The sequence below is a fragment of the Primulina huaijiensis genome, chromosome 16, assembly GCF_012295235.1.
Source record: "Primulina huaijiensis isolate GDHJ02 chromosome 16, ASM1229523v2, whole genome shotgun sequence".
Lineage (NCBI taxonomy): Eukaryota > Viridiplantae > Streptophyta > Magnoliopsida > Lamiales > Gesneriaceae > Primulina > Primulina huaijiensis.
Window position 1 is genome coordinate 16,331,982 of NC_133321.1, and position 10,536 is coordinate 16,342,517.

Below are 10,536 nucleotides of genomic sequence, written 5' to 3' on the forward strand. Positions count from 1 at the left end.
TGTTAGTTGTTCCATATCGATTGGATAAAATATCTAAAAATCTCGTATATGTACTTGTACAATCCTATTTCATTGAGTTAACTTTAGAGATTGACTTATGTCAAAGTCTCAATCTTAATATTATATCATAACTCAGTTCTACCGTTGTATGTTGAAATATATANTATATATAAAATGAAACATTTATCATGATCAAGTTACAGAAAGATTTAAAATCATCTTGAAAATCGGTAAACGTAATAGTTATTGGAGCTGGTCAAGTTTGACCATGAATCATGTTTGTCTTATTTATTTAAATTTTTTTTTTAGAAATGTTTGTCCAACTCCGTTGTGATATTAAACTATTAAAGTGATAGTCCTTTTTTCTTTGACTAAAATAATAATAATTATTGTTATTATATTATTGTAATCGATAAAAAAATATTTAATGAAATAACATTTTCATTTTCATCATCTTACTGAATCATTATGTACTTTTTTTAAAAAACCCATCATGTTACGATGTAAGTATTACACGAAATAATTTATATTATTCTAATTATTATTTCAATTTCTTGTTTTAATAAATATATTGATGAATTGAGTTTGATAAGAATTTTTTTTTAAAAAAAGTTTAGATTAATGTGTAAGTTTATCAATTTGATCTCTCCATAATTTGTCAAATTTCACTTTAGTTCATCGATAATGATAAAAAAAAACTATACACACACGTATCGCGTATGCAGAATAACTAGTATCACAGAGAGTAAGGGGTGTATGTAGAATAACTAACACTTTTTAATGATGTATCGGATTTTCAAATATCCAAATAATCGAACTAAAAAAAATTAATTTCAACTCATTATAAATAATATTAAGAAAGTTTACCACCAAAAATTTCTAATTTTAACAAAAGTTTTCAATGATTTGTATATCACTGAGCGCTTACCGCTTTACCTAAAGTTATAGCTGGTGGTAATAGTGCAACTCAAATCTTTTAAATCACACAACAGCTCAAGCACCACGGTTCGATCGCTCTACCAAGAACGGACAATTATTGCACCCAACAATCTCACTCCCAATAATTGCACTCCTTGCAATCAATGAGAATCGAACTCGTGACCTTGGCTCTGATACCAATTGTAAGACTGAGCGCTTGCTGCTTTACCAAAAGCTATAGTTGGTGGTAATGGTGCAACTCAAATATTTTAAACCGCACAGCAGCTCAAACACCACGGTTCGATCGCTCTACCAAGCAAGGACAATTATTGCACCCAACAACTTATTAACTTCCAACGTTAAAATTGATTAAAAATAACTTTAAAAAAAAAAAGCACGAAACCCCGGGAGGCGAGGGATCTATTTTCACACCACTTCCATATTTCCTCACAATCAATGGAATTTGTGGGCCGATTAAAAAACAAGGAAAACATGGTACAAATTATTATCTATCGGATATTATCACCCTTACCAAACAATGCCTGTATATGTACTGACACGGGAAAGGCCGACAGATGAGACCGATATACATAGCTAGTGTCAAAACATAAGAGGCCAAGAAGGAAAAAGAGGTGATCACAGAATAAGAAAACAAACAGCAGACGATGTTGGTCTCATTTTCTGCTTATCATTTTGTATTCCATTACTATAGGTCAATAACAAATTTATTAAATTTTCTCAAGTGTACTGTAACACATGTAATAAAACAAATATTTGAAACAAAAATGCTGCAATCACGTATATGGCTCAAGTTAGTTATTACACAACATCGTAAGATAACTGCTACCTGAAAAAACATAATGACAAAGAAAGCGAACAAGAAAACATGGAATTGGGGCAGATTGCATGAGGGCATTGACTATCAGACTGTCCACAGATAGCCACCATGGTTGGAAAACTAATCCATTCCAGCAACAGCATGGACTGGTCCATTAGATCTGAATCCTCGACCCCTGCCACGAGAGCCCCTCCCTCTCCCCCTTCCCCGACCTGCAGAAAAGGAAACTCCATCGGACACAGTGAATCACTATACTTAATGTTGCTAGTAAAGGAAATTGGAATCAAGATGATGAAAAAAGATGGTCAATAGAAATTCAAGGGGTATGGATCATTTTGTCTCCAATCCTTTGTGCGTCTGTTCCTAACCAAAACATCTATTATACAGATCAATAGAGGCAGAACATTTGTCCCTCTTTTACATATCAAATGCTTTTGTAACGTTAAAGATGATTCCCTTGTCCAAATTGAAATGTTGAGTACGTTCACCAATATGCAGAGATCAACACAATTTTCGTCTCCATAAAGAGATCCACACAATTCGAATTTTTCCAATCAAAATTTATCTAACAGTTTTTAGTTGGGCATTGATAAAGAAATTTGCATCACAGAATTAAATGAGTAACATGGTCAACATTGTGGGTAACAAGTGCCGGGGCCGATATCTAGAGTATTTAGTTCAAACATTTCTCTACAGGACAGCAAAATAATAAATTTAGTTCAAAAATTCTTAAAGAGCCAGACCTCGTGGTGCTTCTTGATCATAGCCTTCAGTATCATTCTGAGGCTCCATTGAAGGATTATTGTAACCTCCCCTAAAACGGTCACGGAAATTGCGACCTCTTCCTCGTCCCGCACCCCTGGTATAACTGCGATTCCGTTCATAGCCTTCATCTTCATATTCAGCAGATGCAAAGTCATTTCCTGCAACTGGCATAAAACATATAAGTTGTAAACCCAAAAAAACCACCGCTCAACTTCCACTAATAGATTATACTACTGCAGTGACAGTCAGAATCCCAACACTTCAGATAAGCCTAACTTATTTTAACAAAAGATCATATTAATATCAGATGGACCTCTGGGCCTCCCCCTTCCTCTACCAAATCTTCCTCTTCCTCGTCCTCGTCCTGAAGGTGAACCCTCTGTACAGTGAAACATATCAAAATATATGCTTCTCCTTAGCATAAGAAGATCGAGCACATGAAAAAAAACACAATACCACCTCCATCATAGTTGAACTCTGTATACACCTTCACCTGGTCAGCTGGTATTGGAGGTTGGTACCTAATTCACAAACCGGCCAGAATTTAGCAAGAGACAGAGATATCTATGGTTCAGAAACTGAACATACTCCGCAAAGTGACATACTTCAAATATTTTGAGAAGATGATCATAATGTATTTTCCCCAAGTAATTGAGACACCAACTCATGTTGAATACAAATTTTCTTCAACAAGGGAAAGAGCAATAAAAGAGTAAATGATATGATTGTCATTAGCTTTACATGGAATTGCAAACATAAAAGAACAAGCAAGCATTACAGAGGAATGTTGGAAACAACTCACCCAAGATTTGTCTGATCCAACTCCTTCTTTGAGAGAGTAATTGTGATCATAGACACTTTCCTTGTGGTTTCAAGGCTGCAGCAATGACCAAACGTTGTGAAGACCAGTTACGTAGTTACATTCAAGAAAATTTCCAGCAGAAAAATTATTAAATTCAAAATGTCAACATCGATTCCCTCACAATTTGGAAAACCCTTACGTTTGGAGGCCTTCCTCGAGGGGTTCCCAGGTGTCAGTAATGTCGATGGACTGAATTGCTGTAATTTGGTGAAGATCGACAATTCTCCTCTGAATTATGCAATAACAAAGATATTAAGATAGCACTCGGAAATTTGGAAAAAAAATTGATACTCACAGAAAGTAACTATAAGAAAAGCAGAACCTTGACTAGTTCCACCATCGTTACAGTTTTATTGATAGCTCTACCCATTGCTTTGAACACTATTTCATCTCGATCCTTTTCCTACATTGTGTTGTGAATGTGAGTTGGAGATATGAAAGGATATTCAGAGGAATTTCTCAAAAATCGTTCATAGAAGAGATGACATTTCAATTTAATTAAAATAGAAGAAGTTACATAAAGCAGAATGCATGAAAATATCGTTATCGAGTGAACAATATATATATGTATAAAGCTTCACCTTACAAAAATTTTATACTAACAGCTCAACAGTAAGTTTATCATGTAGTCACAGAATGATTGTCCATGATGTGAGAAATTTCAACAGACTGGACGCATCAATCAAAAAACAGCAAATATTTTACACAACATAAGCACACCCCCTTACTAACACTATACATCAAGGAGTATCCAACCAACGTAGAAAAACATTTGCACTGCACAATTCCTTACCGATGCGAAGTTCAACGTGAACATCATAATCAGAAGTTCAAAATTTTTTCTTTAAGAAAATTTCCCCGAATAAAGTCCCTGTAATGGTAGAAGTGCGAAAAAAGTGTCTGCAACAGAATCTCCAAACCAAACAATTGACATTCAGCCCATTAAATGATTAAATAATCATATAATTAAAAACAGCAGCGGGATAACAATAAAAACGATATCAAAATCAACAGTAAGCAAAAACAATCATCCCAAAAAGTAAGTGAAAATCCCGTAAGCATCCAACAAGAACAAAAGTTCGTCTTTCAAACTTTACAAACAAACAACTGCTATACTTTAGCTAGTAAAATTTGCAGACGCATGTGTACCTGAAGCAAAGTCATGGCATAAGTGATGTAGCTTCGCATCCTGCCTTGGCTTGTAATCCTAATCTCGTTTTCATCAATTGGTGTCTCCGCTTTCGGCTTCTCCACCTTCTGGTACCGATCCATGCTCTACAAAAAAAAAAAAACAAAGAATCACAGGATAATCAGAATAAAATCAGAAATAAATAGGAAGCAGGAAATAAATTCCACCAAACAGGAAAAAAAGAAGAAAAACTAAAAGCATACCTCGTTAATTAGTTAATAAATGACAAAAAAGGAGAAGTAGATCTGGATACAGATAAATTCATGCAATTTTACGGATTGAATGAAGTCAAATTCAATAGCAAAGAAGATTTACGTTGGGGTTTGTGCGCGAAAGGATAATGATACTACTCTCCAAGAAGGGTAAGCCCTATGCTCCGGGAGTTTCTTCGTTACGGCCCGACTGTTTTCTGTTATCTTTCCCTAATTTAAAGCCCGGTTCACGTATATGCTCTGGATGGGTTTAATCGGTCGGACCGGGTGACCGTTATTTTGGAACTGGACAAACTGATCCCATTTTCTTGAAAAGGTAGTTAGATTTTTAAGGATGTGTTTGGCAAATAGTAGGATCATGTCAACCTTAAGAATTGGCAGCTACGAAATAACAAAGTTATCGAAGCGATCCAGGTTATTTTGATCGATAATTCGATGTTATATTATATTTTATGGATGGATGGATCAATTTCAAGGAATATACATAAAAGCATATTATTATAATACAAATATTATCACTTTTTTTAGAATACTACTACTATTAGTACATGATTTTATATAATAAATTAAGGGCGAGTTTTGGATACAAAAGTTGTAACTTAATAAACATTTAAATAATTTCAATTTTTTTAAAAATATTTTTATTAAGAAAAATCGATTGTGATGTTTGAAAAAATCATTTATTTTTATTTTTAATTAAATAAGAATAGAAACAATATTCAGAAAACAAAAAACTTCAACTTCTGGGAAAAAAATTTGTTAAGAGCAGATTCTGTGAAATTGGTTCTCAACCAGCAGTTCAAACTCGAAGTTTGGGCCATTCGAAGTATTTTCTTGGCCTAGAAATTGCCACATGCTCTTTACAGCATAGTCCTACACACTCGAGATGTTAGAGGGCACTGATTATCTGTGTTCCAAATCCGTGAATGTCCCGATGGATCCCAAGATTGATCTTAACTCTCTTGATGGTGATGCTCTAGAGGATAACTCACAATATCGAAGACTAGCGGGCGCCTATTATACCTTACAATCACTAGTCCAGACATATCTTCTGTTGTTCAAAAACTCAGTCAGTTGCTCATCCTCGTTCTCCTCATCTTAAGGCAATCCATCATCTACGTCGCTATCTCAAGCGGACTCCGGGTGAAGGGATGTTCTTTCCTACTGCTTCCCCACCTTCTTTGATGCTGGCTGGGGCTCGTGTACTCATTCCCGAAAGTCCATCACTGGCTTTTGATATTTCTTCGTAATTGTGAGGCCCGGGGCCGAAGAGGGCGGGGTGATCGCCGGTGTCATGAAATTGCATGGACAATGAGTGGCTCTTGACATGCTTCTAGGTGAAGGGAATATGCACCGGAAAGAGAGCGATTCGAAAATTGTTTAAGTATGGGACTGTGCAGTTGACGATGACTTAAAAGATTTAATATGTACTACTCATATAAAGAAGATGCATCTTCTTTTCGGTAACTCATTACATAAGAACTTCAAAGTTAATCGTGCTTGATTTTTGGAAATTCTGGGATGGGTGACCCCATGGGAATTTTCCTAGGGTGCGTATGAGTGAGGACATAAGCACGCTGAAAAGACTCGTCTTGTTACAGTAAGGAGGTTCATCGAATCTAGGGCGTTGCAGTGATGTTATCGTGGAAGGCTAAGAAACAGAATATGGTATCCCGTTCTTCTCCAGAAGCTGAATATCGTGCTAAGAAAATGACTACTTGTGAACTGGTCTGGATTCATCGACTATTACTGGGTTTCTCCTTATGACTAACTGCCCCTACTTTGTTATTCTTTGACAACCAAGCTGCGTTGCACGTCACCTCTAACTCGATGTTTCACGAACACATTAAACACATAGATATTGATGGCCACTTCGTCCGAGAAAAGGCCTTTGATTTCTCAAACTCATGTTTGTTCAGTCGCAACATTAACTCACGGATTTATTTACTAAACCACTGCCCATTGCTCCATTCTCGTCTTTGCTGTCTAAGATGAACGTTATGGATATCCACCCTCCACCTTGAGGGAAAGTTTTATAATTACTTCATCAAGTTTGTAAAGTCAGTTAGTTATACGGTAGTTTAAAGCGGTAATTGACATAAATTTCTGATTGTTGTTTCTAGTATATAAGCACTTTGTATAGCTTCATGCTCATAATTTTCTGAATATTCTGATAGTTTTTCTCTCCACTTTTCTCTCATTCCATGTTTATTTTATCGCCGGGGCGAAATTCCCCCCAAGTTAGCCTCAACTTACCATAAGATCAATAAAGAATCCACCATTAATGGCAACAGTGATTCCTTTGAAAAAGTCTTCGTATGAAGTGTGACTAGGACGAATCATCCTTCGAATCAGATTTCTACACCATGCCATGGCTTGCACTGCCATTTTTGGATCCAACGATAAAAAACCTCATCAGTTATTTCCACTTTCAAAGCATTCCAAGCTTGGTAATACTGAGTCCGGGTGGGAAAACCGTGACAAAACAAGGTCAGAACCTCATCAACCTGTATCAAGAAATGCATATCCTTTCACCCAAGTCAGAATAAGATCACTCGAGATAAAAAAAACTACGAAGAGGCCGAAAATTTTCAAGAAACTGAGGTACCATTTGAGGCACGGCCGTGAGTTAAATTTGGTGTCGGCTGGAAAATGAGGTGGCTCATTTATATGTTGTGACTGCGACGAGCAATTGCAAGGGTTCGGATGGGGTACCATTGTAGAGACCGTGGGTACGAAGTTTCATCCAAATTGCGTTCGAGATGTGGAGCATGACTCGGTAATTGAAAGTTGATCCAATTCAAGTGTTTGCCTATCAAGTTTACCGATTTCTTTAGCTAATATGCGGAGGAGAATCTCTTGTATTATGTGTATATTATGCACCAAACCGAATCATGTGTGGATATGGAACTGGTAATCTAATTTGAAATCTATATTGTTTGCTGATTTCTTTGAATTTCGTATTCCAAATAGTCAAATTCGAGTCATCAAAGACGTCAATTAATTCAAAAAAAATAAAAAGATTTGTTTGATAACTCGGTAGGCCTGCATGTATGGGAATTTTTTTTTCTTAATTGGTATTTTAAAAATATTTTAAATCAAACGGATCGACGAACCGGAACCACAACTAGAGCTTTTAATTGATAAAACACCATGATTACACTCAAGTTGGATACTTTATTTTAGGAGATGCATCATATCGGTGCTTATTTCCTTCCACGTTTACCCAAGTTGACATATTTTGGTTTTTAATCTCGAAAATTAAGCTTGATATTATGTATTTTTTTCTAATATTTTTTTGTCGACTCAAATTCGACTCGAAATAGTTATATTCGAGTTTGAATTCGATTCGAAGTTCGAAAATTTTAAAAATTTTGACTCGAATTCGGTTCAAATTAAAGCTTGTGTTCAAATTCGTCTCGAAATATTTGAACATGTTTGCGAATGATTTGAACTATTGCTCGATAATAAGTACTCGAGAAGTTTGAAATTTATTTTTTTAATATATAATTGTATTATATTAATAAAATATTAAAGTTTTTGAGGGGCTCGCGAATTATCAAACAAAAAAATTTGAACTCGAGTTCAGCTCGAAAAAAAGTTCGAACATGTTCGATTTCGACTTGAATTCGATAAACTCGAATATGAGTCAAATATTTTTCGAGTTAACTCAAAAAACTCGTGAATCGGCTCGATTTATTTACACTCATGATTGTCATGTTTCGGTACTCCAAAGATTTTGCAAAAACGAAGATATTGACATTACTCATAAACAAACGAGGCGTAACAAAATAGAAATTAAATTATTCATGCCACATGATAATTAAAAAATAATTTGTTCTACCTTGAGTTTACCGTCTCTACTTGATGATTGATGTAAACAAGAAACTCGTGATTAACCTTTGGATAATGAATTGACTTATTTTTCCAACACTACAAATTAAAGCTCTTGGAGATGAATATATATGTATATGTATATATGTATGTATATGGGACTAGACCTACCTCGGACTCGCATTGGATCCAATATTGGCTCGGATCCGTCCCGAAACATCGTTTAACATGGTTTTAACAAGGTCCGGTCATTGTCCTCGTTAATTTGAATTTACTTTTTTCATAGATGTGATTAAGATATTGATTTTTCAAAATTTAAATTTTAAATTTAACTTGATTCATAAAAAATATACGATAAAGTAATATTTTTCTAGAAGTAATAAATTAAAGTGCTATTGAGCTAATAATTAAATAACAATTGAACAAAAATATAATGTTTAAAAATATTGTAGTAACTCCACACAAATTAATTTGACATATTATACATATATATTTATGTCCGATTCTCCTCTGTCCACTTATATCATTCTCCTTAAAATTAATATTGGCCTCGTATTCAATGGGATTTTACCTTTTTTTTTTTTTTTGTGATTTGAGTACGAGAAAAAACCGATATTATTTTTCTAACAACGTTGATGTGTTTTTATATACGATCGTATGAATAATCATATGAATATCACGTATAAATATCAACTTACTTTCACTATCTTTTATTTTTCAACAATAAATTCAATCTATGATACCTAGATAAAGTTCAAATTTTATTTTTTTCTGAGTTCTTGGATACTAATATAATTGAATTGTTTTAAGTTATATATATATAAGTATGTATTGTTGTAATATTCTGTCTTAACATAAAAATATTTATTAATATGATTCAAAATCAGAAATATATTTTGAATATCAATGTGACACCTATTTTAATATCACAACCTTAAATTTGTAAAAAAAAAATAATAATTAGACTATGAGTATTCAAAGTAAAAACAAAAAAAACAAAAACAAATTTATCAAAAAAAAATTTTACATCAACCATAATTTCTAAATTTCTCATAATATATTTTGAAATTAAAAAATTATATGCATAAATCACGTCCTTGAAAAAGTAGTTACAAGTTCTACAAGTATTTATTGGTGGAAACTTGACAGGACATAAAACCTGAATATAATTGTAATATTTTAAAAAAACTTTTATTTTTCGAGCAAAAAAATATTCAAAAAAAAACATAAGAAAATTTTAAAAATTTTATAAATCATTTTAAGTAACCATAAATGTAAGAACAGTTTGTTTCACCTAAAATAATTTGAATTCATTCTTATTCCTCATTTTTCTATCACTTTTATGTATATAATAGTAATTATTATACCTAAAATCAGTTTAAACTCATTTTGCTTTTTTTGAAGTGTTCTCTTATAGTATAAAACAATTACTTATGTTTGTCACACACAGGGTTTTGCTGTTTGGCCTATTGACTCTCGCGTCAGTGCAATCCTCATTATGTTCATCATTAGTTTAGTGTAGAGCTTTGCACGGTAGATCACAATTGTAAGAAATAAAAGTCTTGTTTTAGTTAACAAATATAACTTTTAACATAAAGATCAAGAAATATTTAAACTAAAAAATTAATATTTTACTATCATTCAATTTTGTTGGGTTAAGCATGCATTATGGGTGAACTCCAGGGAAGTTCTCGTGCGTCAAGCTGCTGACTCGTGAAACAGTCTCATAAGAGTTTTTGGGCTAATTTTTATTTTTAAATTGAGTAAATTAACATATATTAATAACGTAAATAATACATGACTAATAAATTTGAAAACTCTAATATAATTGTGTGAATTTACATATATGTCCTTATTTTCGTTAAATAATATTAATAAACGTATGTCTTTTTTCTATTCGTTTTCATATATTAATTGG

The 10,536-nt window shown here is 33.5% G+C and overlaps 1 protein-coding gene across 5 annotated transcripts; it reads right to left on the reverse strand.

The window, feature by feature from the left end:
• Nucleotides 1-1,625: 1,625 nt before the first annotated feature.
• On the reverse strand, nt 1,626-4,987 carry LOC140962163 (uncharacterized). 5 transcript variants are annotated; one of them, XM_073421047.1, is made up of 9 exons: nt 4,888-4,987; nt 4,533-4,658; nt 3,706-3,786; nt 3,523-3,611; nt 3,324-3,398; nt 2,981-3,042; nt 2,835-2,900; nt 2,500-2,685; nt 1,626-1,968 (listed from the first exon to the last, which is right to left on the reverse strand). In XM_073421047.1, exons 2-9 carry the CDS (start codon nt 4,653-4,655, stop codon nt 1,877-1,879), a joined length of 774 nt encoding a protein of 257 aa, XP_073277148.1. In that variant the 5' UTR covers nt 4,656-4,658; nt 4,888-4,987; the 3' UTR covers nt 1,626-1,876. The 5 variants fall into 5 exon arrangements, with proteins under 5 accessions (XP_073277148.1, XP_073277149.1, XP_073277147.1 ...); XM_073421048.1 differs by having other exon boundaries at nt 2,500-2,679; nt 4,776-4,954; XM_073421046.1 differs by having other exon boundaries at nt 4,776-4,954.
• Nucleotides 4,988-10,536: the final 5,549 nt, after the last annotated feature.

Excerpts from the sequence above, each read along its gene's own strand:
- LOC140962163 (XM_073421047.1), bottom strand. The coding sequence starts at position 4,655 with ATGGATCGGTACCAGAAGGTGGAGAAGCCGAAAGCGGAGACACCAATT. Across the intron at positions 3,787-4,532 it reads ATGCCATGACTTTGCTTCAG|GAAAAGGATCGAGATGAAAT; the intron begins GTACACATGCGT and ends AACACAATGTAG. Across the intron at positions 2,901-2,980 it reads AGAGTTCAACTATGATGGAG|AGGGTTCACCTTCAGGACGA; the intron begins GTGGTATTGTGT and ends TTCACTGTACAG.